This window comes from Anopheles coustani, chromosome X (genome assembly GCF_943734705.1).
Source record: "Anopheles coustani chromosome X, idAnoCousDA_361_x.2, whole genome shotgun sequence".
NCBI classification, from domain to species: Eukaryota; Metazoa; Arthropoda; class Insecta; order Diptera; family Culicidae; genus Anopheles; species Anopheles coustani.
Genome location: NC_071290.1, coordinates 15,137,104 through 15,159,394, shown reverse-complemented (window position 1 = coordinate 15,159,394; position 22,291 = coordinate 15,137,104). Strand labels below are relative to the sequence as shown.

The following is a 22,291-nucleotide window of genomic DNA, read 5'->3' as shown; positions in this document are numbered from 1 at the left end:
GCTAGTTTTTGTATTTCCTCCTTGTTCTGCCTCCATCCCTGTATGTTGGCTTGCAGAATTACAAGCATCCCAAGTCTGCTCCCAGCTCCTCATCCGCGATGTGGATGTTCATGTCCTCCACATCCGTCATACGCGTCTCCTCAATTATACTCCCTTCTGGTGAGGAAGCTAGAAATTCTATGGTTACTGTTTCTTCTACTTGTATGATTGTTTCTGTATCGTTATCACTTTCGTGCTGTGTTTTTTCCTTCATTTTTTCTGTGTTTTTGTTTGTGTTCATTGTTTCCTGTGTTTGTGGTTCTCTATTGGCTGTGTGGCTATTTGTATCTGTTTTGAGCGTGTTGTCATTTTTGTGTGTGTTAGTGTTCTCTGTACTTTGTGTTTGTAGTTCGATATTTACTGTTTGATTATTCTTGTTTTTTGTGTGGGTATTATCCTTTCTTTGTGTGTTATCATCCATGCTGTCTTTTTTTACCTCATTCGCGTAACTATTTACTTTTGTATAGGTCCTCGGGACCATGGGGCACCTTTCTCTCCTGATTTTTCTAGCTTCGGCATAAGAGACTTTTTTTTCCGTTTTTATCTTCTGGATTTCGCATTCATCTATAAAATCCGGACACTCTCTATCCAGTGTGTGGTGATTGCCACCACAGGTCACGCACTTTAGTTCCATGCATTCGTCGGTATGCGTCTTACGGCTGCATTTGGCACACGCTCTTTCTCCTCTGCACCATTTCTTAGTGTGGCCTAGTTTCATGCAGTTGGTGCATCGCATTGGCCTTGGTATATACAATTCCACCTTTACTGGATACAATCCAAAATCAACCTTCCTTGGTACTCGAGCAAGCTTGAACGTTAGGATGGCCGTTTTCGTGTTGACAATTTCACCTTCTCGGTTCCTTCTTTTCATTATGGTAACTTCCGTTACCATCTGCTTCGTTAAACCTTCCAAAACTTCCTCCTCACTCAAGAAGAGAAGATCCTCGCATCTGATAATTCCTTTAACTACGTTGAGCGTAGGGTGTTCCCTCACACTCACCGTGATGTTTTCATTACCATGCGGGATCGAGCTTATCTTCATAAGTTTGAGTGCTTGCCGTTTAGACTTTACCCTGATCAGCATCTTACCGTCTCTCAAACGTCGTGCTTCAATCGGTTTGTCGTCCAGAACTTTGTCAAATATTTTCGCCAGGATAAAAGGATTTGCGTTAGCCAGGTCCTTGCCAGGTGTCGTCGATTCCATCAGCATAAATTGTTCGTTTTCGTACACAGCCTCATCATCGCTGATATGCAATGCCTGTTTCCTTTTTTTCTTTTCTTTTGTTGGCTCCGCCAATAAGGCATAACCGTTTTTTAGGAGGGTCCCCCCTCCGGGGTCCTCCACCCCCATCTCCTTCCCCGTCCACCCACTGAGATCGTTCACTCTACCTCTTATCTCTCGTACTTTCCTACTTTCCTACTTGTCCTCTCAACCCTCGTCCACGCGTCTAAAACGTCCTTTTGTCCTCTCGTCTAAAAAACAAAACCTTTGTCTATTAGTCGATAGCACTTTACACACGTCCGGTCGCTTTGAAACTCTCCTGTCGACTCGGTAAAAATATCAATAAAAACGGAGTTTGATAACTGAATTACATTTGTGAAGCCCAAAACTAAGTAGTTCAATGAAAAATCCGATGTTTCGTGAAGAATGTTGCTCGTTTTGTTCTTCTTCTTCTTCTTCTTCTTTCGTTATGCGAGTCGGGATATATCCTCCTACGCTAAGTCGAACAATTTGTTCCGTTACACGGGGTCCACACTACAGCGCGACGTCGCCTGACAGGCGGCTGAACTCCATACAAAAAAAATGTCGCACAAATCGCGCTAGTGTAGAAACAGCGAAAAACGCGACGTCACGCTAGCTCTTGTCAAATGTCAATTCGAAACGAAAACAAACCGACAGCTGGACAAAACGTAAACAAACCGAAACACCAACGCGAACAAAACGAGCAATATTCTCCACGAAACATCGGATTTTTCGTTGTACTACTTGTCTCTAGCCTTCACAAATGTAATTCAGTTATGAAACTCAGTTTTAATTGATATTTTTACCAAAGTTTTATCGGGCCGAAACGTAAGCAAACTGCTCTTCAACAAGTAGGAGGTGATGTGCAAATATATACTTCCTACGGCGGGCCAAAATGTCGTCGTTGTTTGTTTAAGTTTGTTTTCTCAGTGAATTTCAAATGTGGAAGCGCCAAACTCACTCAGGGTGCATAAAATACGTAGCTAAACAAATATCATGCATTACTACCTCAAAATTCAATAAACAATTTTAGCCGAGTTTGCGCCCCAATGTGATACATATTTCCACATACTCTCCTACCTCTGTCGCGCTTGGCTTGCGCGATTGTTCTGCCAAAACTGGGCTACTTTTGAAACGGGACGTCGCGCTGCAGTGTGGACCCCGAGTTAGATTGTGCGAAAAGTATGCGTCAGCTAGAGGGAATAGGAATCCTTAATAATATCGTATTAAAGACGAGCACAACGATCGGTTCTTTCGGCGAACGAAGTGAAAACCTCATTTATAATTTGGAGAATAGCTGTAAATATATGATTTCGAGATTGAAGAGCAGCGCTATGCTGGATATGGGTTGGCCAAGTAGCTACTTGCCACTTGCTCCTTGCTAGGTAGGTAGGACGGGGTAGGTACCCGTCAATTTGCCACTTGCACTTGCCACTTGCCGACGTGCGAATCTCTCTTAACTTTGTTGTGCATCCTTAAGATACATCTTGGTTGGAATTACTTTCACGATTTCTCGAAATAAATTGAATTTAGAGGTTGAGGAGGCGTAAAGTGAACCTTTTTATTGTGTAAACATGCTAAATTGTGAACAGTTTAATTGTGCCTTGCATACAAACTTCACACCGTCACTAAATGTGCAAAAAAAGTCGGCGCTGGCCTATACCATAAAATAGAAATTGTGATAGAAATCTCGATCACCGTAGAAGCTAAAAGTAAAAAAATTAGCTTTTAATGCTTTGAATTCAACATATGACTTCCCTCCAAAGTTACCGGATTCAATTCTAGCAGTACGAAATCTCTCGAAGATTCAATCCCGGATTCAATCGGAACCAATCCGCATACTCATCACTAGTCAGCTTGTTTGTGCGATATCTGCCTAGTCTTGTGAATTTATAATCCTAGGATGATTTCATGCTATTATTTTCAAGAGTCTATACTTGGCTGGAGGAGTTTTGATAGTTCAAAAAAATAAATCATTAAATTGTGGCCTAAATACCAAGGTCAGTAAAATTAGTTAATACTGCTGACCTTAAACAGCTCTATCAACCTTGTGTGGGTATATGGCTTGAGAAATCAGTTGTCATTCCCCTGCTGGAAATCAACAAAGGCCCTAAGCACTGACATTAGCGAATGCTCAAACATTCCGTCCTGAACATTTTGTTGTTTTTCGCAGTACATAACGGACTTATCCTTGAAACTGTCGGTTCACAATCTATCTCAGGTCACTTGGCTTATTGCAGCCAGTAGAAGTTGCTAAAACATACTGTGCATAGTAAAGGTAGGAATAGTAGGCTTCCGGAATAGATAAATGCTAAAAATAACATTCGTGCAACACATCTGGCGGCACTAAGCCCAACTGCTTGCGAGCTGGTCCAATCGTGTACAATCCTGTCTTGCCAATCGCCAAAATGGATAATTCCGATCAACAATCTACCAGCACCCCTATATCAGACGATATCGAACAGAACTTCCTCACACAGTTCAGTTGTAAGTATCCGCATTAATTATTTATTGAACGAACACTTCCATTTCTCCGCTCTGTCATTTGCGTGCTGCTCTTTCATTACAGCAATGGTAACTACGGACAAAGACGAATTAATCAAGCAGTTTCAGACCATTGGCGAAAATCTTAACAGCAACACAGCTATGTTTTTCCTGGATATGAGTAATTGGTGAGTCTATTATGAATAACCTTGCCGTCAGGTGTTTCATTTACTACCGCTCCTACTATTCACATTAGGAATCTGCAAGCGGCCGTAGGTTATTACTTCGATTTTATGACACAGTCGCGACAACCTTCGATGAGGCTCGTGGAAGACCTAACCATCGGTAGAGGCGAAAAGATCACGCCCAATACAGCGTAAGTACCAACTGGATTGCATCATCGAGTACTAGCTTGCGAAATAATACTCTTTTTCTGGCGATATATTTGCAGTATCAAGCTTACATGGTTGGTACAAAATAACGGCGAAGTCGCCTGGCCGAGTGGAACATACGTTGGCCTAAAGCGCCAACCAAATGTGATTCCAAATCTTCCAACGCTGTCTTACGAAGACCTGAAGTTCTATGTGCCTGCAATTCTGCCTAACGAAACGGTACCCGTTTCAGTGCAGCTCGTCAGTCCACCGCAGGAAGGCGTGTTCGAAACAGTTTGGGTAACCTACAACCCGAATGGTACAAGCTTTGGGGGTAAGAGTCTTGTTTTTTTATATTAGAAATATCAGCATAACGAGAAGCTCACATGATAAAGTATTAGGAATTCATCTCTATCATCAAACATGATAATGATTTATTCTATGAACTAGAATTTATAATATTATGTTGGGGTACATACAATAGTTTTATGTGTGTATGTGCCGAGCAAGAAATGTTATTGTTGATTGCTTTTTAAAGTTGTTACGTGGTTTGATTCGTTCGGCGTTCGTTCAGTTTTTGCCTACTAATGTTGACTAACCATCTCGTTTCCGGAATCTCGTGTCCTTTGAGGACAATTTATTTATTTGGGACCGTAGCAGGTTCACTACCGAGTCGTTACAATCTATCCTGGGTAAAGCCTTTGGCCTTTTGTCGCCTCTACTAACGCTTTTAAATGTTTTTTCAAGGGTAGCGACCCCATTCGGCTTCAACCGATTCACAATTTTCATTATAATATTGTTCTAGATGAAACCATTGTTGATGCAGTAACACCATGGTACTTTCAAAGTTTGCAATACGAAATGTGATGTTTCGCGATTGTTTTGTTTTTTTTTCAGTTTTCAACATTAATATGGTTTAATGAACTTGTTTTGTTGTACTATGTATTTCAGAGGAAATTATTTCACGACTGGAGGTCAGCCTGGACGGCACTATGGCTGTAACCCAACAATTTTCGCAACTGGAGACCATTTCCGGCAGTGATGTAAACTTTGAACCTGCCGAAACACAGGTATGTTTCGCAGCATGTTGTTGTACGCCATTGCGCTAACTTACCCTTTTTTTCTTCTAGCCTAATGAACCTGATGACTCTGACATGTTCGGATAGCCGGGATGGGGCGGTGTTGATGTTGTTTATATACATCAACAGTTTAGAACGACCTGGTCTGATAATATGCTGGTAATATAATGTTCTTCTTAATTTCATTTCTTTAAATGTTAACGTGGCATTTTAAAGTAGTTTGCAATCTTTCCATTTTATTTGCAGTGAATGGTATAAGTTGAGGTCTTACCTGAGGTCCTCCGAATGAAATCTCCTCAGACCAGAATCGGACATGTTTGAACATTTTGTTGAAATAATTTTCTTTCTTTTCCCATCATCCATTACAATTGATTGAACTTCAAAATTATTCTTTGAGATCAGGTACAGATGGCAAGCTTGTCGAGTAGACTTCTTAACGGACATTACAATCATATCTGAATGGTGCGTCACCTGTAATCAGAGAAGCGTTTATTTTCTTCGAAACAATAGATTGAATTTTTGGTACAAATGGTGCTATACTCTTCGACCAAGTATGCATATGCACTATAGTTGTTTGTGCTCATTGTCAGTAATGCACCAAGACTGTCTCTCCGTTCAAAACGATATCTGATCAATAAATTTGTTATGTACAACGGAAACATGCGGCTTCTTTCAACCACAAAAAACAGCTAAGCAAAGCAAACTTTTTGTCACCACCTAATGACGGACAAACATCGAATAAGGCGGCATTTATTGCTGCAAACAGGCTGCAAAGATGTTACAGGGCGGGATAGATAAGGCAGGGGAGAGCGAACAGTCCAGGCAACTTTGAGTCAGTCCCCAAAAACTCGGTTCGTTGGACTTCGTTTATTTTTGTTTTTTACAAATCGACAATAACATTGCCACCGTCATGGCCAGGACTTGTATATGTTATGAATGTTGTCACAAGTGGACTAGCAGTAGGAGTAAATATTTTATTCTTAAATAAAATAAATTGAACAACCATTTTGGCGTCCTTCAGCGGCGATATAAACTAGATTTTGGATAATAATTGTTTTTATTTTTTGTTATTTCACCATTTTCCGATGTTCCTGAACAGAGGCGGATCTTCCTACTTTCCTTTTGATGAATAAAAAGGCGGTCAGGGGCGTTTAAATGTATACAATAGCAAGAATAAAAATAACATTGATTAATTGTTTCAGGAAAAAGCAAACTTCTATGTAGGTTCACCACATCGAATTACCATATATACAATGTTGCCTATTGCTAATACCACTAGAGTTTTTGGTAGAGAAACATTCAAAGTGGTGGAAATGAAAGGCTCCAGATTGCTGCACCGCTAGGAGCCACATAATGCGTTGATCCGCCTCTGTTCCCAATGCTTTACCCTCTGTTGCTTACTCACATATTTCAATTTCATTGCCAACTAGTGAAAATAATTTGAATTACAAATTAACCCCTTCACAGTTCTTCCAAGTCGAGAAAATGGCTCAAAAAATTGTCACACTGTTTTTTATATGTTTGTATACTTTTTAGTCTAAAACCAAAGACAATATTATATTTTCTAAAAAATTAGGTTTTTGTTGATTAATTGATCATTTAATGATCAGTTTGCACATATGTGATTCTTGATGATTATCAGCAATAATTTGCCGATAACAAGCAAACATTTCCTTCAATTGCAATTGCCCGATTAGTGTTAAATATATGAATAAAAGTTTACCAACACACAAGACCGTGCACTCGAAATAAACGACACGCAACGAAAGTAGAAACAAAAACTAGCAAAAGCTGTATTGCTTAAAAACAAAAAAAAAACTGTGAAGGGGTTAATATACGGCAGGATATTGCAGACACTTCATCTGGGTTCCTTGTTTTAAGCATATTATATATATTTTATTGCACTCCAAACTGAACGGGACCTCGTTGAGATATGGCCAATTAAAGCAGTCAACCGATTTAACAAGTAGCTCCGAAAGTTCTAAATATGTTATTCTATTTAATGTTGCCTTAGAAATGCATTCAGTTGTAGCACTACCGCGGGCACACGTAGCTTGTGGAGCACAAGAGCTTCTCCTCGTCGAACAGTGTACCGGTGGGGCATCGGAAGACGTTTTGCATGAAGCCGCCCGTCGCCAGCCGGATGCAGTAGATGTACGATCGACAGTCGGGGAGCTGGGTCGCCGGAAATTTGCCTGCCGACAGACACTGGGGAACAGGTGGCTCGGTTGTTGTGGTTGATGGCGCTGTTGTCGTCGTCGGAGCAGCTGTCGTCGTCGTCGTTGTCGTGGTCGTCGTACTTGCCGGGACGCAGGAGTACTCATCGGCCGGAACGCAGCGCAGTTCTGCCTCCGTAAAGATGGAACCCTTAGGACAGCTCAGCTCAATCGGGTAGAGCTGGTTGGCCGTGTCGTACAGGCATAGGTAGTACGACTTGCAAAAGATCGAGTCAGGATTGGGGTGCCTACCGCTAGCAGGGCACACGAACGGTGTCGGCACTGGCGTGACGTTGCTCGATGATGGAGTGGTCACCGAAGCCGTCGACTGGGTGGTGGAGGCAGTGGTGATGGTCGTGGCACTGGACGGGGTACTCGGCTCGGTTGGGGTTGGCTCGGTCGGTGGCACCTGGCCGCAGGAGTATTTACTCGCCGAGACGCACATTCGAATGGCCTCCGAGAAGATGGCGGTCGCTGGGCAGGGAAACCGAACCGCTGTTAGCGTGCCGATACTATTGACGACGCACAGCATGTATGACTCGCAGGCGATCGCGTTCGGATCGGGGTACCGGCCCTCGTCGGGGCATACGAACGGTATCGTCGTGGTAGGGACCTCCGTACTCGCACCAGGAGTAACCGAACCATCGATGGAACCAAGCGTCGTCGACGCTGGTTGTGCCGTAGTCGACAAGGGTGTCGTCGTCGTTTCCTCCCCAGTGCTTTCTTCTGTCGGAAGCTCGGTCGAGGAAGTCGTCGTTGAGATACTACTCGATGTGCTAGTACCTTCTTCTGTGGTGGTTACCTCTGTCGTGGCCTGGTTTGTTGATCCCGTTGTTTCAGCTGGTTCTTCTGTGGTAGTTGATCCGGTAGTTTCAGTCGGTTCTTCTGTAGTATCTGTACTACCCTCTGTTGTAGATTGACTTGTTGATCCCGTAGTATCAGTTGATTCTTCTGTGGTACTTGATCCACTAGTTTCAGTTGATTCTTCTGTAGTAGTTGTACTAGCCTCTATAGTAGACGATCCCGTTGTTTCACTTGGTTCTTCTGTAGTAGCTGCACTTGCCTCCGTTGTAGACTGGTTCGACGATTCCGTTGTTTCACTCGGTTCTTCTGTAGTAGCTGTACTACCATCTGTTGTAGATTGGCTTGTTGATCCCGTAGTATCAGTTGGTTCTTCTGTACTGGTCTCCGTTGTTGACTGGTTCGACGATTCCGTTGTTTCACTCGGTTCTTCTGTAGTAGCTGTACTACCATCTGTTGTAGATTGGCTTGTTGATCCCGTAGTATCAGTTGGTTCTTCTGTACTGGTCTCCGTTGTAGACTGGTTCGACGATTCCGTTGTTTCAGTCGGTTCTTCTGTAGTAGCTGTACTACCATCTGTTGTAGATTGGCTTGTTGATCCCGTAGTATCAGTTGGTTCTTCTGTACTGGTCTCCGTTGTAGACTGGTTCGACGATTCCGTTGTTTCACTCGGTTCTTCTGTAGTACCTGTACTACCCTCCGTCGTAGTGGCTTGGCTTGTCGTGTCCGTAGACTCAGCGGTAGTCGCAACTTCACTGACTGTCGACGCCTCCGTGGTGGTCGTTACGCTCGGTTCTGTGGTTGTCGTTGGACAGGTGTACGTTGCAGAGTCTACACACTGTTCCGCGCCAGGCGAAAACACCATTCCTATCGCACAGACGCCGGGAGCGGCTATAATCCCGTTGTTCGGAGTGTATACGCACAGGAAGTAGGACGAACAGTCCGTTGATTGTTCATCCGGGAAGCGGCCCACACCCGGGCAAACAAACGGCGGTGCTTCTGTGGTGGTGACGATCGGTTCTTGAACAGTAGTTGCACTTGCCTCCGTTGTAGACTGGTTTGTGGATTCCGTAGTTTCAGTCGGTTCTTCTGTAGTAGTTGTACTACCCTCCGTCGTAGTGGCTTGGCTTGTCGTGTCCGTAGACTCAGCGGTAGTCGCAGCTTCACTGACTGTCGACGCCTCCGTGGTGGTCGTTACGCTCGGTTCTGTGGTTGTCGTTGGACAGGTGTACGTTGCAGAGTCTACACACTGTTCCGCGCCAGGCGAAAACACCATTCCTATCGCACAGACGCCGGGAGCGGCTATAATCCCGTTGTTCGGAGTGTATACGCACAGGAAGTAGGACGAACAGTCCGTTGATTGTTCATCCGGGAAGCGGCCCACACCCGGGCAAACAAACGGCGGTGCTTCCGTGGTCGGATCTGCCGGTTGTGCGGTTGTTTGTGGCACGTACGAACAGGTACCCGGTGGTGAGGCGACGCACGTGGCTACCTCGGGCGAAAACACGGTCTCGCCGGGGCAGCTGGCCACGTAGAGCAGCAGCACCCCCTCCGGGCTCCGCGTGCACAGGTAGTACGTTTTGCAGTCCACCGACTCCGGGTTCTCGTATCGGCCCGTCTGTTCGCACTGGAACTCGACCGGCTCGTCCGCCACCGGAGCAGGCGCTTCGCCCACCAGCGCCACCTTGGCCACCGACGGCGCTTCGGGGCAGGCGTAGGCGGACTCGCTCACGCACTGCAGCTTATCCGGCGAAAACACGGTCCCGAGTGGACAGTGCGCCAACGCGACCGTTAGCATGCCGTCCGCGTTGACGGCGCACAGGAAGTACGTCGCGCACGATTCCGCCGCACTGTTCGGCATGCGGCCCGCGGCGGCGCAGGCCGCGTACTCCCGCGTCATCCGGCCGACGTACGAAAAGCTTTGCTGTGTTGCACTTTCTCCCACCAGCGCCTGCAGGACTGTCCAAATCACCGCCAACACTTCGTGCCTCGTTCGGCGCATTCTGATTAGTTTTTAGTTTTCTAGCTTCGTCACACAAAACCGTCTCCTCTGCCACTCAGCTGCTGCTTGTTGAACGCTCTGTATTAGGTTGCCCTGTCTAGGCTGTACTGAATTACAGTGCTCATATCCGATGTAGTTTTATAGGGACACATAGCCACTTTATCGCCCGGTGCCATAAACAGCATTCGAGAAAAACGCTGCCGAATGGATAGTCGCCCCTGACTGGGATGTTTTCCACCAGACTCGCTCTTCACTCTATGACCATCTTATTGTACAGCAGTGGTGCTGCCTGATAAACAAGCCATAAAATGACTGTTTAAGCCAAATTAGCAACAACGATAAAGTAACCTCGCCGCCATACGAAAACAACTGGCAAAGTGCGCCTCGCGCCGCGAAGACATCCGCCGGTCGTGGCGAGCAGTAATAATAATTCCCGGTAGGAAGGCTTTTCCATCCCCCGAGAAATGGCTGGAGAGCCGGCTCCGAAAGATCAAAGTCAGCGGAGGGTTTCGTCATCACACCAACGTTTGATGTGGGATGGGAGACTCGTGCTGCATCGCACTTCGTTGAGCTGGTGAATGTGTTTGCTGTTTACCCTCTTCCGACTTCCGAGGCAAACCCAACTCATCAACCCATTGACAGCGTGCTGGGGGATGGGCACGGTTATCGGGGATGCGACGATAACAACGAGGAACTAATAAAGCTCAAATTCCTGTCTCATGCTGCTTACGACGACGCAATCGCACTGGCATACCGAATCTGCTCATATCTGCGCCGTTGTTGATACAGGGAAGCTCCACGGCCCTAGCAGCACCGACAGCCGTTCGGCTGCATCTATATCGGGAGTACACACGCTTCCAAGGAACCTACGGGCCTCGACGGGCCCTAAACTCCACGTGGTATCGCGCGCGGTGGGATCGGGGGTTTTCATTTACCGGAAGTCATTATCTCACTAGCCATCTAGATAGTGTTTTTCTCCGAACGAGCCCAATCGGGTCAGGCATCCAAAGCCTTCTGCCATTCGCCTGGCAGCTGACACCACAAATCAGTGCCACGACGATGTTAATCCAACTTATTAACGAAACGAAGAAATACCACAAGACCCGTCGCAGTAATAGATACGCTTTTAATAGAACTGAGAAAACCGATCCGTCATCGATTCAAGGGCGGGTAGCAGTGTTATCTGCACATCAGCTGTCCTTGTGCTAGAAATTGGCAAAGCGGTTCAAATCGGTACGATTTAACGATCGGCCTGAAATATGTCAATAAATGTTGACCAAAAAATAATGTTTCCTTCCGCCTTTTCGGCGATAAGAGCTAAAGGTCTTTATCTTCAAATAAAGTTCACTGCCACCTGGGCAGAAGAGAGCATTATAACTTTTAAAATGAGTTTATTTGAAACGATTGTAAAAGAAAACCGTGTGAGATGATATGGCTCAGGACAAAAGAAAGCACACGCAAAAAAAAGTTCGCTCTATTATTAAGACATTGGCATAGGTAACTAAGAATTCGAGAACGGGAGGGCCGGCGGGGCCAGAGGGGGTGGAGGCTACTCTTTCCGATCGCCCACCAGCGCACGGCTGCCGCTGGTCTGCAGCGGCTGGAACGGCCGCGGTATCTCGAGCTCGTCCGAGTCCATCTCGTTCTCGGACAGCGACAGCGAGCCGGCGGATCGCACGATCTGCATGCCCTTCTTCAGCGGTATGCCGGATGGTTCCGACGCGTAACCGTCGTAGTAGTCGTCCTCGCTGGAGGAGTAGCCGCGCTCTGGGTACGTTTCCGGCACCTTGCACACGATTTGCGCCAGGTCAACGAAGGAATATCTAGAAGGAGCAGAAAGAGTAGGACGTGTTAGCTATAGCTATCTGGATTTACTTTTTTTTAAATTTTATCTGTTGATACGGGATAGTCTTGTTACCAAAATTGAACATCTGAGGTAGCTGCCCTAGCAGTTAAGTTACACTAATTCATATTAAATCTTTCACTGTTTAACACCAATCATCAAGCACACCTTTATTTGTAAGTTTGTTATGGATTATTTCGATAAAGGATTGAAATTCCCATCGAAACTGTATCGTATAATTATTTCTTGTAAAATGAAATGAAAACAAAGAGACAAGGGCAGTACGAAAGAGTAAAACAAGCCGGAGACCCTTACGGGCAAAACATTCAAATGTCTCATCTAACATTAATATGATAGAAGATAGATTCTGGAGCGATTCTAGCTTCTAAAGAACTTATGTAAAGGTTATTAAAATATATAAAACCAACAAAAAAAAACAGTGTAAGAGACGTAAGAAGTAACGACGATACTTACTCGCTAAGTGAGTGGTTTGTCTTCTTTGGAATGGGATGCACGGACCATTGGTTGAAGCGCGTCAGGCGCCCGTTCTGCGCCATGTCCTCGAAGAACGCCTTGCCGTGCTCGAAGCCGACGTTCTTGATCTCGTCGAAGCTGCCGAATGCGAGGGTTTTGTATTTGTCTATCGGTGGGCGTATGTACTCGCAGTAGTCGCTCTTCTTCACCTCCTGTTTGACGACGCAGGAAACGGTTGGAAATAAGCATAAGCGTTCCGATATCGTGAGGTGAGCGCAACAGCTTACCTCGAGCTGGCGCACGCAGGACACGTAGGCCAATCGCGACTGGATGTCCGGCAGGTTGGGGACCTTCACCGGCGACGTGAACGGATTCCAGCGTTTGTAGAGCAGCCACCAGCCGGACAGATCGTCACCGTAGTCGGTCAGGTCTGTGTCGTCCTGCGAACCGACGTCGATTGCAATGATATGAGCGGCTCCCTGGGCCCGCATGACGTCCGCTGGACAGTGGCAAAAGAGAAAACCAAACAGGCCGCAACTTTATTCACTGTTTCATCAGCAAGACGGAATTGGTTCGAGGACACATCCATACACAAAAGGAGTACTGACTAAACTACATTATACTAAATGAGGGTATATCAGCGTTTCGTCCTAACAGTGACTCAGCAACCAATAGAGATTTTTTGACATCAGCAATCCGGCAAACGAAGGGCTTTTAGGTACCAATCATGGCAGTGCCATAGTTAAGTTCAACGATTCCCACCGGCGTGCGGATTGCTGCCATTCATCAACGCATCAACAGGACATTAAATGCCTTTTTAAACAGCGCAGGATTTGACCTTTTTTTTCTAATCACACATCGACCGTCGTTCGCTCTTCTGTTGCTGGTGGTTAGTAAATGTACTGGGTTAGTGGTTAGATGTGTGTTAGTGGCACTAGCGGCTCGTGTTTGCTATCATATTCAGCGGAATTGTCTCCCCGACAACAGTGATGCTTCTATCAAGAATATTTACACATGGGGTTATTTTTCTGATTACGGCATGTGTTTATACAGGGCGATTACTGTTTACAATCAAAGTACCTTTCAAGTGAAAATTGTCTAGTGAGGTTTTATGAGCTTGACAAAGGGATTGCTTTCGAAATATCATGGCTCCAACATTAGACACTGCTGGATGTACGCTAGTTTAGTGACAACGGTGGATTTGTAATGAATATTTCGTTTGGTATAAGCGTAATTTATTGGCGGCTTTGTTTAGACAAATTGTGGCTAATGAAATATTACCATCGTGAGCGTAACACCAACGTAATGAAATTATAAGGCTAAAGAAAGCAACAAATAAATAAGGTGGAACGTGAATTTCGGGAATAATATCTTGGGAGCTGTAATAATTATCTCAGATGAGTTTGTCTTGATGATACCACCAAGTTTGCACATGATGTTCGTGAATGTGTGACGCTTGGTGTTTAAAAAACAACGTCCTAATAATTTTGCAATGTACTTAGTCGATACGAACAGTTGGGAAATGAAGCAAACAAAACGATTATAAACAAATAAACCAACAAACTGAACGCAGGGAGGATAAGAAAGCGAAGCACATTTTTACACATTATAAACACATTGAAAGGAAGACAGGGGTGGGGGGGTGGGGAAGAAAAACACAAATGGGTTTCGATTTACCTGGCACATTATTAGTATAGCAACCATCTAACAGCAGATGGCCATCTCGATTATCACAGATAGGGGGAAAGATACCGGCTACTGACATACTGGCACGTGCATAACGCCACAGACATCCTGATTTCGTAATAATAACGACACAACGAAATATGTTTAGCAAATAGCAGCAACAGCGTGTAAACAAAACTAGAAACAAAATTAAATTTGGCAAAACGGTTACCTGAGGATGTGTGTTTGTTCATGTTTTTTTAATGAATGTATGTGTACGTGTATGTGGGGGTGTAGATGTGTGTGTGTGTGTGTGTGTATGTGGGTCACGACAAGATTGCCTTTTTTTTACTCGCGCACATCCCGCGTCGTATATCTCTGATCTTGTTGTGTAACGTGTATAGAGAGGGAAAGAGAAAGAATAGATAGCGAAAGATAGTGAGGAAGGGAATGAGAGAGGGGAGGGGGCTTGCAGGAGCATGGTGAAAGGATACGATCTTGTGAACGAGTATGGATGGTTGTTGAGGGTGGTGAGGATAAATAGAAGCTCCTGAAGAACGAGCCAGCAAAGATGGAAGCAATGGACACGGAAAGTTTCTCTTTTCTTTTCCCTTTGGCATAATGACGATTCGATCGAACAGCGGCAATAAAGAGGACCAGAATAAATAGGAGAGAAAACATAAATCGACAAAAATACAACTTCTAGAGCAAATGTGACGGTAGGCGGATCCCGCCCATCTGATTGGCAACAGATAATCGAGATGGTTGATAAATGATGCACGCAATATCGAATATTTTACCCTACTGTCTACGACCGCTTACCGAATTTACCGAATTACCTTATTTTTGATTGTCTATGTTTTATAACTGCAAGAGCCATAGAAAGAGTATTTTTGGCAGTGATTTATGCACAAAATGGTAAACTTACCACGGGGCGCGCCACGGTCAAAAACTGTTTGGGTGTTGTTTTCGGTCGTAAACAATACGGCTAATACACAAGGCAAAGAGTAGAATGAGGCTACGAGAAATATTATGCAAACAAATAAGTTAAACAACAAACACAAAACAAAATGGTGGTAAGCTCTTATCGATCGATGAGGATAGGCAACAAAAACAAGTAATTAGGAAAAGATTAAAGTTGTATAACAATCTAGCCGTACCTCAAATGAGTCTAGAAATGTTTGACTCTTTTCGCATATGCATGTATCTACTACCAGACTATGTTCGCTGATAATCCAGCCGACGTTAGCTTCACTTCAAGGTCTTGTGGTCCCTATCAGGTTGAGCTACACTACACCACGTTAGCTTTAATATTCTAGATTGTTTTACGTAACATTAACGCATCCTTCAATCACGTACTTGGTCCGTCTTTCGACGAAAGGAAAACCTCCCTCTTAGACTTAGGCTAGTACAGTCGAAGTTTTCCGAATATGATTTACGTGCTATGATATGAAAACCACAACAAACAGATAAACCCAGCCAGCTCGGTCGTTCGACCAAGTAAGGAAGAAGATACCAAAAACCTAGATGTACGATCGCCATAAAAATATATTTACAGTATTACCACCCAATTCTATTTTTTCCGGGTTCGCGCACAGGTTTTCCAAGGCTTGGTAAATATGCATTTACAAGAATACTGTATATGTACAGATTGGGCGACTTACAATTGGAAGCCGTAGCCAAATTTTACCGACTTACTAATTATTACACATGTTAACACATTAGTACACACTAATGCGGCCGTGCATTAGGGGAAACCAAGAGTAGTTTGCACATCTGGTAGCATTTCGAGCGTGTGCAGTGGCCAAATGGAAACCAAATACCTGCTATAAGCGTCTGTGAACCTCGCTATACGACCGGTGGTGGGGAAAACATCCTTATATTAAACCAGAACGAACCTCATACAGGGTACATACATACACGCACATACACACACATACGCAATTTTAATTACCTGGCAGGTTATTGACGTAACCACCGTCCAGCAGTAGGTGTCCATCTTTCGGATCGCACAACGGTGGCATGTATCCACTGAGCGACATCGAGGAGCGAACATAACGCCACGTTGACCCTGTTTTGGCATCCATTGCTCATTATTGGTTAGCTAGTTACGCATTACTTTGATTGGTAGATTAACATTATACTGAAGTACTGGGATGTAATAATTTGATTGTTGGTAAAAGTATATATATATATAAATAATTTAGATAAAAAAAAATAATGAAACATAAACAAACGAAACTAAACACGAAGAACGAAGCAAAAGATTTTAAAGCATGCAAATTATCAACTTGGCCCCCAAGAGACATTCGTACATCCACCGATCGTTCATTTATCGCCGAAAGACAAAAGAAAGAGAGAAAAAGGGATCGCGCGCGCGAAAGTATGTGTAAGAGAGAGATAGAGCGAGAGAGAAAGAGAGAGATCCAGAGACAAAACGGTGCAGAGTATGAAATAGAGACGGGGGACGAAAGAAAAATAGGGTGGGCGAGGAAGGCAAGTTTTGAGTAGGTTTGTAGTATCCGAATGATTTTGGATAGTGTAGTCTGGAGGAGATTAAGGCTAGATATCGTTAAGGTACCGGTACGATGCAGGGTCGCAGAGGCCTCAAATAGCATGATCATCTCGTATCGAAACTTAGCGGCCGGCCTGAGATAGAGTGCTGAAACAAACGGTTGCGTCTACATTACCGTGCGTGTGTATGCGGGCGCAGCTGGCGGAGATATCGGTCGTCAGGGTGAAGTAGGGAATCCAGAGGTCCTCGATGCAGATATCACCGAACGTGCTACGGATGGTCTGGTTGAAGTGGCGCCCGGTAAACATGGAAGTAATCGGGTAGGTAAGGTCCCGCAGCTGGCGTCCCCAGTGGGTCATTTTCTGGCAGCAGAGCAGAGAAAGGAGAATGGTTAGTTGGAAAGAGGGACAAGGATCTGCTGTGAACCCGTACCATGCACCATTCGCGAGCCTTCTGCGTCATGGTCGTGATGTTCTTCTCCATGCACCAGAGCGCCCCCATGAACGCACCGATGCTAACCCCGCCGACCATATCGATGGGAATGCCCGCCTCCTGGATGGCCTTAAGCATTCCAACGTGGGCTGCGCCCCGCGCTCCACCACCGCCCAGCACCAGGCCGACGGAGTTGCCGGTGAGCCAACGTGCGAGGCGAGAGAAGTCTGAGTGGATGTACGGTTGGGTGATCATCACCCGCTCGTAAAGTTCGATCTACAAGATAAGAGAATGTTCAAATTAGTACACCAGTATAAAGTTTTAACTCAAGGATATTTTAAATGCAATGATTCAGACAATAAGGACACAGAGAATAATGAAATGAAAAATATCGGGTTAGAAGATAGTTTCTCAAGTAAAATTTTAAGTTATCTGATAGTTCAAATGCTGTTGTTAATGCTAATATCTAGAATGCCATGTACAATACAATGGAAACCAAAACAAAAAGACAACAAAAAGTTTTTTCAATAACATTTTTAAACTAGTCTTAAGGATTTTCCCACACGACTACGTTAAGTCTATATGATGGTTTTAATATGCATTATCTATGATTGTTTTAAAAGGAGGTTTTAAGACGATTCTTTGAACTCTTTAAGTTAACAAAAAATAAGACTTGATAGTCGGTTTTTATAGTGATCTTTAAACCGTTTTAAAGATTGATGTTATTAAAAAAAATATGAAAAGTTAAAGTTGATATTATTGAAACTGCTTTGCACCATAAAAACAGCAATAAATCAAATTTGAGCTAGTATAACGTTGCTGATAAAACTTGTTTAAGTCTGTTAGTATTAGAAAAGTTACTTGTGTTCACAACAAAATAGAGAGCAGCAACTTACGATTCTGTTTTGGCTTCGGCGGATGAACATTCGTTTCGGGCACTGAATGTGGTGGTGGCGCGATACCCAGGCTCGCATATTCAGCCAGCTGATTGTATTGGCCGGCCGGGTATTGCTGTCCTCCGAGTGCAGTAGCACCAACTCTTTGGCCGTGCGGATGGCGAGCCGATCGATCTCGCGCTCCAACTTGCCCATCACCGGTGATCGATCGCCGAAGCCGACGATTAGTATGACGTCCGCTTGGCGCAGGCACCGCTGCGTCCACTGGCCGAACGTGTTGTCACACTGATACAGCGTGATGTTGTGCCGGTCTTCCTGCTGGCCGAGCCAGCTGGTCAGCCGGTACTCGTTCGGCTGCTCCATGATGTTCGTACCCAGCGAACGGCGTACGATGTCCGACGTGAGCCGCACGGTCGAGCCAATCGTGCTGAGCGAATGGTACAGCTCGTAGGTGAACGCAGTCAGCGGCACGTCGTCACTGATCGCCACGATCGCCACCGTCGAGTAGCGGTGCTGGATCTGCTGATTGGTGTCGAACGGCACCGACGTGAACGTGCTGGTCGAGATGGGACGTGAGCGCATCGAGCCGAGTATCCGATGGCTTAGCAGACTGATCAGTTGCGTCACCACTATGGGATACTTCAGCTTGATCGCGTTGAACAGGCCCTCCGGGAGCTTGGCCAGCTCCGAGTCGCGCACCGCCATCACCGTCGTGGTACGCGGCGTTTCGGTGATCATTTCAATGATGCCGATCAGGTCACCCTTGCCGTACTCGCCGACGATCTCCTTCTTGCCGTTCGCATTCGTAGCCACCGAGCGAAGGCGCCCATTCAGCACGATGTACGTCGAGTCGCTCGTTTCCTCCTGCCGGTACACGGCCCTGCCCGACTCGATGAAGTTCCAGTCGAGCGCGAAGTCGCACTGGCGTACTAACGGCGACAGACGCTTCACAACGCTGTTCGCTATGTCCAAAACCACCGCAGGCCTGTCTCGCATGATTCTGCAATATAGAGAGTGATGTTGAGCCGCGCATTATTACTATTTTAAACAAAAAAAAACGAACCATTCAATGCAACGTACACCAGTTTTGATGTCTTATTCTATATATTATGGTTTCAAAATGGTTTCTTTGTGAAAACTATTTGTTCCAACGAGCTAAGACTGTTTTCGCCTCAACTTCGTGGTTTTGAAAAATAATACAATAACAGACCGACGTATTATGGATTAAATATTGCATTTAATATATTGCAAAATTTAAAAAACTAGTATAAGAAACCAACAAAAAAGTTTATAAAACGTTCCATAATACTTAACAAAAACTTTAGACGATGTTGAAAATTTATCCAGTTTAGAAACTATTCGTAGATGGAGAGAACTTACACTATTCGATTTATATTAAGAACATGTTGAAATAGTTCTGATAGTTAATATCTGTTACTTTGATATCTAATAAGATAAAATAAAACAAATGAGCGCATGATGACACAACTAAACAACTAAAACAGATATTCATTATGCAAATGGTTCTACTTACTTGTAAATAACTTCCTTGTTAAGCAGACCGACACGCGAATTATGTTTAGCTTTGATCGTATATAGACTACACTCTCCCGTGAGCACCGCCAGACCGCCCACTACGTCTCCGGGGTATATCGTAACGGTGTGATTGTCTGTTTTGTCTGCCACGGTCGCACCAGACTCCTGGCTCCCGATGGGTCCGGTCTGCGGATACTGCGTGAGCGTAAGCCCTCCACTGATGACAAATATAAGCAGCACATCCTACCATGCCATTGGAAAGGTAAAGTGTTAGAGAGTGTGTCGGGTCGATTGTTTTGTTACTCTTCCCGCACTTACGTCCAGCTTGCCCTGATGCACCAGCGTTGTTCCCGGCGAAACCTCCTTGATAAGGATGTTTTCCTCGATCGTACCCTGGTGCGTGGCATGCAAACCAAGCTCTTGCATAAAGCCATCTACCGCGCACGCTTTCAGCACCGCATGGTCGACCGGTTCGTTCGGTAGGGTGGACGTACGACGGGCAACGTTGTGCGTTCCTTCGGCGCTCAGATCAACCAGCATGTCCGGTTTGATTTCACCGACTAGTGAGTGGATTGCGTGGTGCACTTGATCCGATGGTACCCGCCGATGGCCAGGGCTATTTTTCGCTTTCCTACGTTGCGATGAGCACTGGAAAACGAGGTAACAGTCAATCAAAGTGAATAATTTCGATCTCCTGTGATATGTAGATGCACGTGGTGTAATTTTCCTTACCTGAATATACTCAGTGCTCAAGCCCAGATAGTTGTGCAATGCGGTTATAGTAACACGCTGCAGGCGAACCATAATCACCTGAATAACGCGCACCAGCAGGTCGGGACACTCGTCAAATACCTGCTTGAAGGCAAACATGGGTAGGCGAATGACCTGCGAGGGTTCAACGGCACGGGCGGTGACCGTTTTGTACTGGCTCGTATTGCCCACCAGTACATCGATGAAGCTTAGAAGCGACGTCACCGATTCGCCCTGACGCACCAGCTTTAGCGTGACCGAGCTACCGTCGGGATTGTTGAGGAACACGTTCACCTGACCGGTTTGCACGATAAACACACTGTCATCCGGATCGCCCACCTTGATCAGACTCTCGCCGGCTATCAGGTTGATGATTTCCGTGTGTTTGCAGAGCTTCAGAAAGACGGGCTTCTCGAAATGACCGAAAATGCGAATTGATTGGAGCATGTAGAGTGCATCCGGCGGCACACGATCGTTCCCCTCCGAGGCCACCTCCAGATACTCCGCCGGCGGTTCGATCACCAGCAGCTGCGTCGGTGTGACGTCCTTCCGAAGCAGTAACCGCTTGGCGAACCGCATCACAGCCTTGCGCTTTCGGCCCTGGCCACTCGTGGCCTGACCCGAAATAGACTTTACCTTACGCAACATGCGCCGCCCGTAGAACATCATTTTGTCACGCTTGCGGAAGCGTAACTGCGAAGCGTACTGGTGCTGCAGTTGCGATGCCTTCTCCGCGAGCTCTACAACAGACGAAGGCAGTTGTAATTGAAATGTTCAAAGATCAATTCGATTGATGCAACCGACAGGAGAGGAGACAATTGTCTTACTTTTGAGATACCGTCTCCGCCAGTTCAAAAAAACAGAAGCTACTAGCGCCATTCCCACGAGCAGTTTGAACAGCCAAAAGAGCTGCAGGAAGCGAGAAAGATTACACAAAATCATTCATCAAGCGCTGGCTGTGATTCCATGTACTTACTCGGTGGTCTTCAATGCTAATGGTGTACCAGGAATCTTTAATCATTGTGCCGTAATCGGCGTAGGATTTTTTAACCAACCCTACAATATCCATTTTGTTGCTGCAAAAAGAGAAGAGAGTGTGCGAAGTCATGTTTACTGTAATCGCAGATCGAGATGTGGCCACGGGTTGTTGACGCGCTATGAATAAACTTACGTCTAAATAGCGCTGATAACTCAAAAAATCAGTCAGCCTAATTGACAAAACACTCCATCGTGTTCTGCGATGCAGAAACAGCAGCAGCTCCAGCTACAACACAAAGTTCGGAGCACTTTACAACACAGTGCACTATTATTTGGTTTTACGCATCAGCTTTGTCCTATTGTCACTACAATATTTTCTCGAACTAGCAATCTACGATGTGCCAGGGAGCGCACATTGAGGGGTATTCCAAGCAGAGGTTGTCAGTTAAATGTCATCTGTACGTCAAGCAGTCAGCTGAATCCTTTAGGAGCATGCACACTACGCAGTGCCATTAGCGTTACTTGCTACTCTAGGACAACAATCGAGGGAAAACCCCGTTTTTCTCTCAAAATAGATCGTTTCCAGCGTAGAATCGAAATCATTCATAAAACACAACATTATTTGAATGAACAGCAACCAAAACAACTGTTCAGTGTTTCATACCGTGTTCTTCGTACGCATCGTATTAAATCTTGATTAATTACAGGGATTTTCAGATGATATCATAACAGTAGCACCATTTATTCCAACTGCAGCACATGATATTCCAACTGTGTCAGTTGAATTTATAACGCAATCATGTTTATTATAACTGTGTCAGTTGAAATCAGAATCGTAGCAGTTGATATTATAATCCTCCTGGTACAGCAGCTTGAGCGAAGTACGCAACTGGTGAGTGTAAACGTATATCGCACGAATGACAGCCCACGGTTGATCTACATAGCAGGTGAGTTCATAACGAATGAA

The 22,291-nt window shown here is 45.1% G+C and overlaps 3 protein-coding genes across 6 annotated transcripts; 1 reads left to right on the top strand and 2 right to left on the bottom strand.

Moving 5' to 3' along the window:
• The first annotated feature begins 3,440 nt into the window (after nt 1–3,440).
• LOC131269026 (protein ILRUN) lies at nt 3,441–6,261 on the top strand. Of its 2 annotated transcripts, none has more exons than XM_058271336.1 (7): nt 3,441–3,769; nt 3,852–3,954; nt 4,023–4,142; nt 4,218–4,471; nt 5,089–5,207; nt 5,268–5,375; nt 5,463–6,261. In XM_058271336.1, exons 1-6 carry the CDS (start codon nt 3,691–3,693, stop codon nt 5,301–5,303), a joined length of 711 nt encoding a protein of 236 aa, XP_058127319.1. In that variant the 5' UTR covers nt 3,441–3,690; the 3' UTR covers nt 5,304–5,375; nt 5,463–6,261. The 2 variants fall into 2 exon arrangements, with proteins under 2 accessions (XP_058127319.1, XP_058127320.1); XM_058271337.1 differs by having other exon boundaries at nt 5,436–6,261.
• A 989-nt stretch (nt 6,262–7,250) lies between these two features.
• Nucleotides 7,251–10,235, bottom strand: LOC131269347 (uncharacterized). Its single transcript, XM_058271698.1, has 2 exons — nt 9,909–10,235; nt 7,251–9,866 (listed from the first exon to the last, which is right to left on the bottom strand). The coding sequence occupies exons 1-2, from the start codon at nt 10,233–10,235 to the stop codon at nt 7,251–7,253; spliced, it is 2,943 nt and encodes a 980-aa protein (XP_058127681.1).
• A 1,380-nt stretch (nt 10,236–11,615) lies between these two features.
• Nucleotides 11,616–21,588, bottom strand: LOC131269692 (neuropathy target esterase sws). 3 transcript variants are annotated; one of them, XM_058272181.1, is made up of 13 exons: nt 21,518–21,588; nt 21,323–21,422; nt 21,174–21,255; nt 20,329–21,086; nt 19,915–20,244; nt 19,595–19,839; nt 18,061–19,060; nt 17,165–17,440; nt 16,908–17,094; nt 16,172–16,288; nt 12,840–13,051; nt 12,553–12,764; nt 11,616–12,058 (listed from the first exon to the last, which is right to left on the bottom strand). In XM_058272181.1, exons 2-13 carry the CDS (start codon nt 21,413–21,415, stop codon nt 11,785–11,787), a joined length of 3,786 nt encoding a protein of 1,261 aa, XP_058128164.1. In that variant the 5' UTR covers nt 21,416–21,422; nt 21,518–21,588; the 3' UTR covers nt 11,616–11,784. The 3 variants fall into 3 exon arrangements, with proteins under 3 accessions (XP_058128164.1, XP_058128165.1, XP_058128163.1); XM_058272182.1 differs by lacking the exon at nt 16,172–16,288 and adding an exon at nt 14,230–14,346; XM_058272180.1 differs by having other exon boundaries at nt 19,915–21,086.
• Between the last annotated feature and the right edge of the window lie 703 nt (nt 21,589–22,291).

What these genes read in the sequence shown, in the direction of transcription:
- LOC131269026 (XM_058271336.1), top strand. Translation starts at nt 3,691, where the DNA reads ATGGATAATTCCGATCAACAATCTACCAGCACCCCTATATCAGACGAT. An exon ending in TTCCTGGATATGAGTAATTG is followed by an intron (nt 3,955 to 4,022) that starts GTGAGTCTATTA and finishes TATTCACATTAG; the next exon opens with GAATCTGCAAGCGGCCGTAG. An exon ending in GAATGGTACAAGCTTTGGGG is followed by an intron (nt 4,472 to 5,088) that starts GTAAGAGTCTTG and finishes TATGTATTTCAG; the next exon opens with AGGAAATTATTTCACGACTG.
- LOC131269347 (XM_058271698.1), bottom strand. Translation starts at nt 10,235, where the DNA reads ATGCGCCGAACGAGGCACGAAGTGTTGGCGGTGATTTGGACAGTCCTG. An exon ending in CGGTGGCCAAGGTGGCGCTG is followed by an intron (nt 9,867 to 9,908) that starts GTGGGCGAAGCG and finishes GAGCCGGTCGAG; the next exon opens with TTCCAGTGCGAACAGACGGG.
- LOC131269692 (XM_058272180.1), bottom strand. Translation starts at nt 21,415, where the DNA reads ATGGATATTGTAGGGTTGGTTAAAAAATCCTACGCCGATTACGGCACA. An exon ending in AGGCTCGCGAATGGTGCATG is followed by an intron (nt 17,095 to 17,164) that starts GTACGGGTTCAC and finishes CTCTGCTGCCAG; the next exon opens with AAAATGACCCACTGGGGACG. An exon ending in CGCCCGCATACACACGCACG is followed by an intron (nt 16,289 to 16,907) that starts GTAATGTAGACG and finishes ATGCCAAAACAG; the next exon opens with GGTCAACGTGGCGTTATGTT.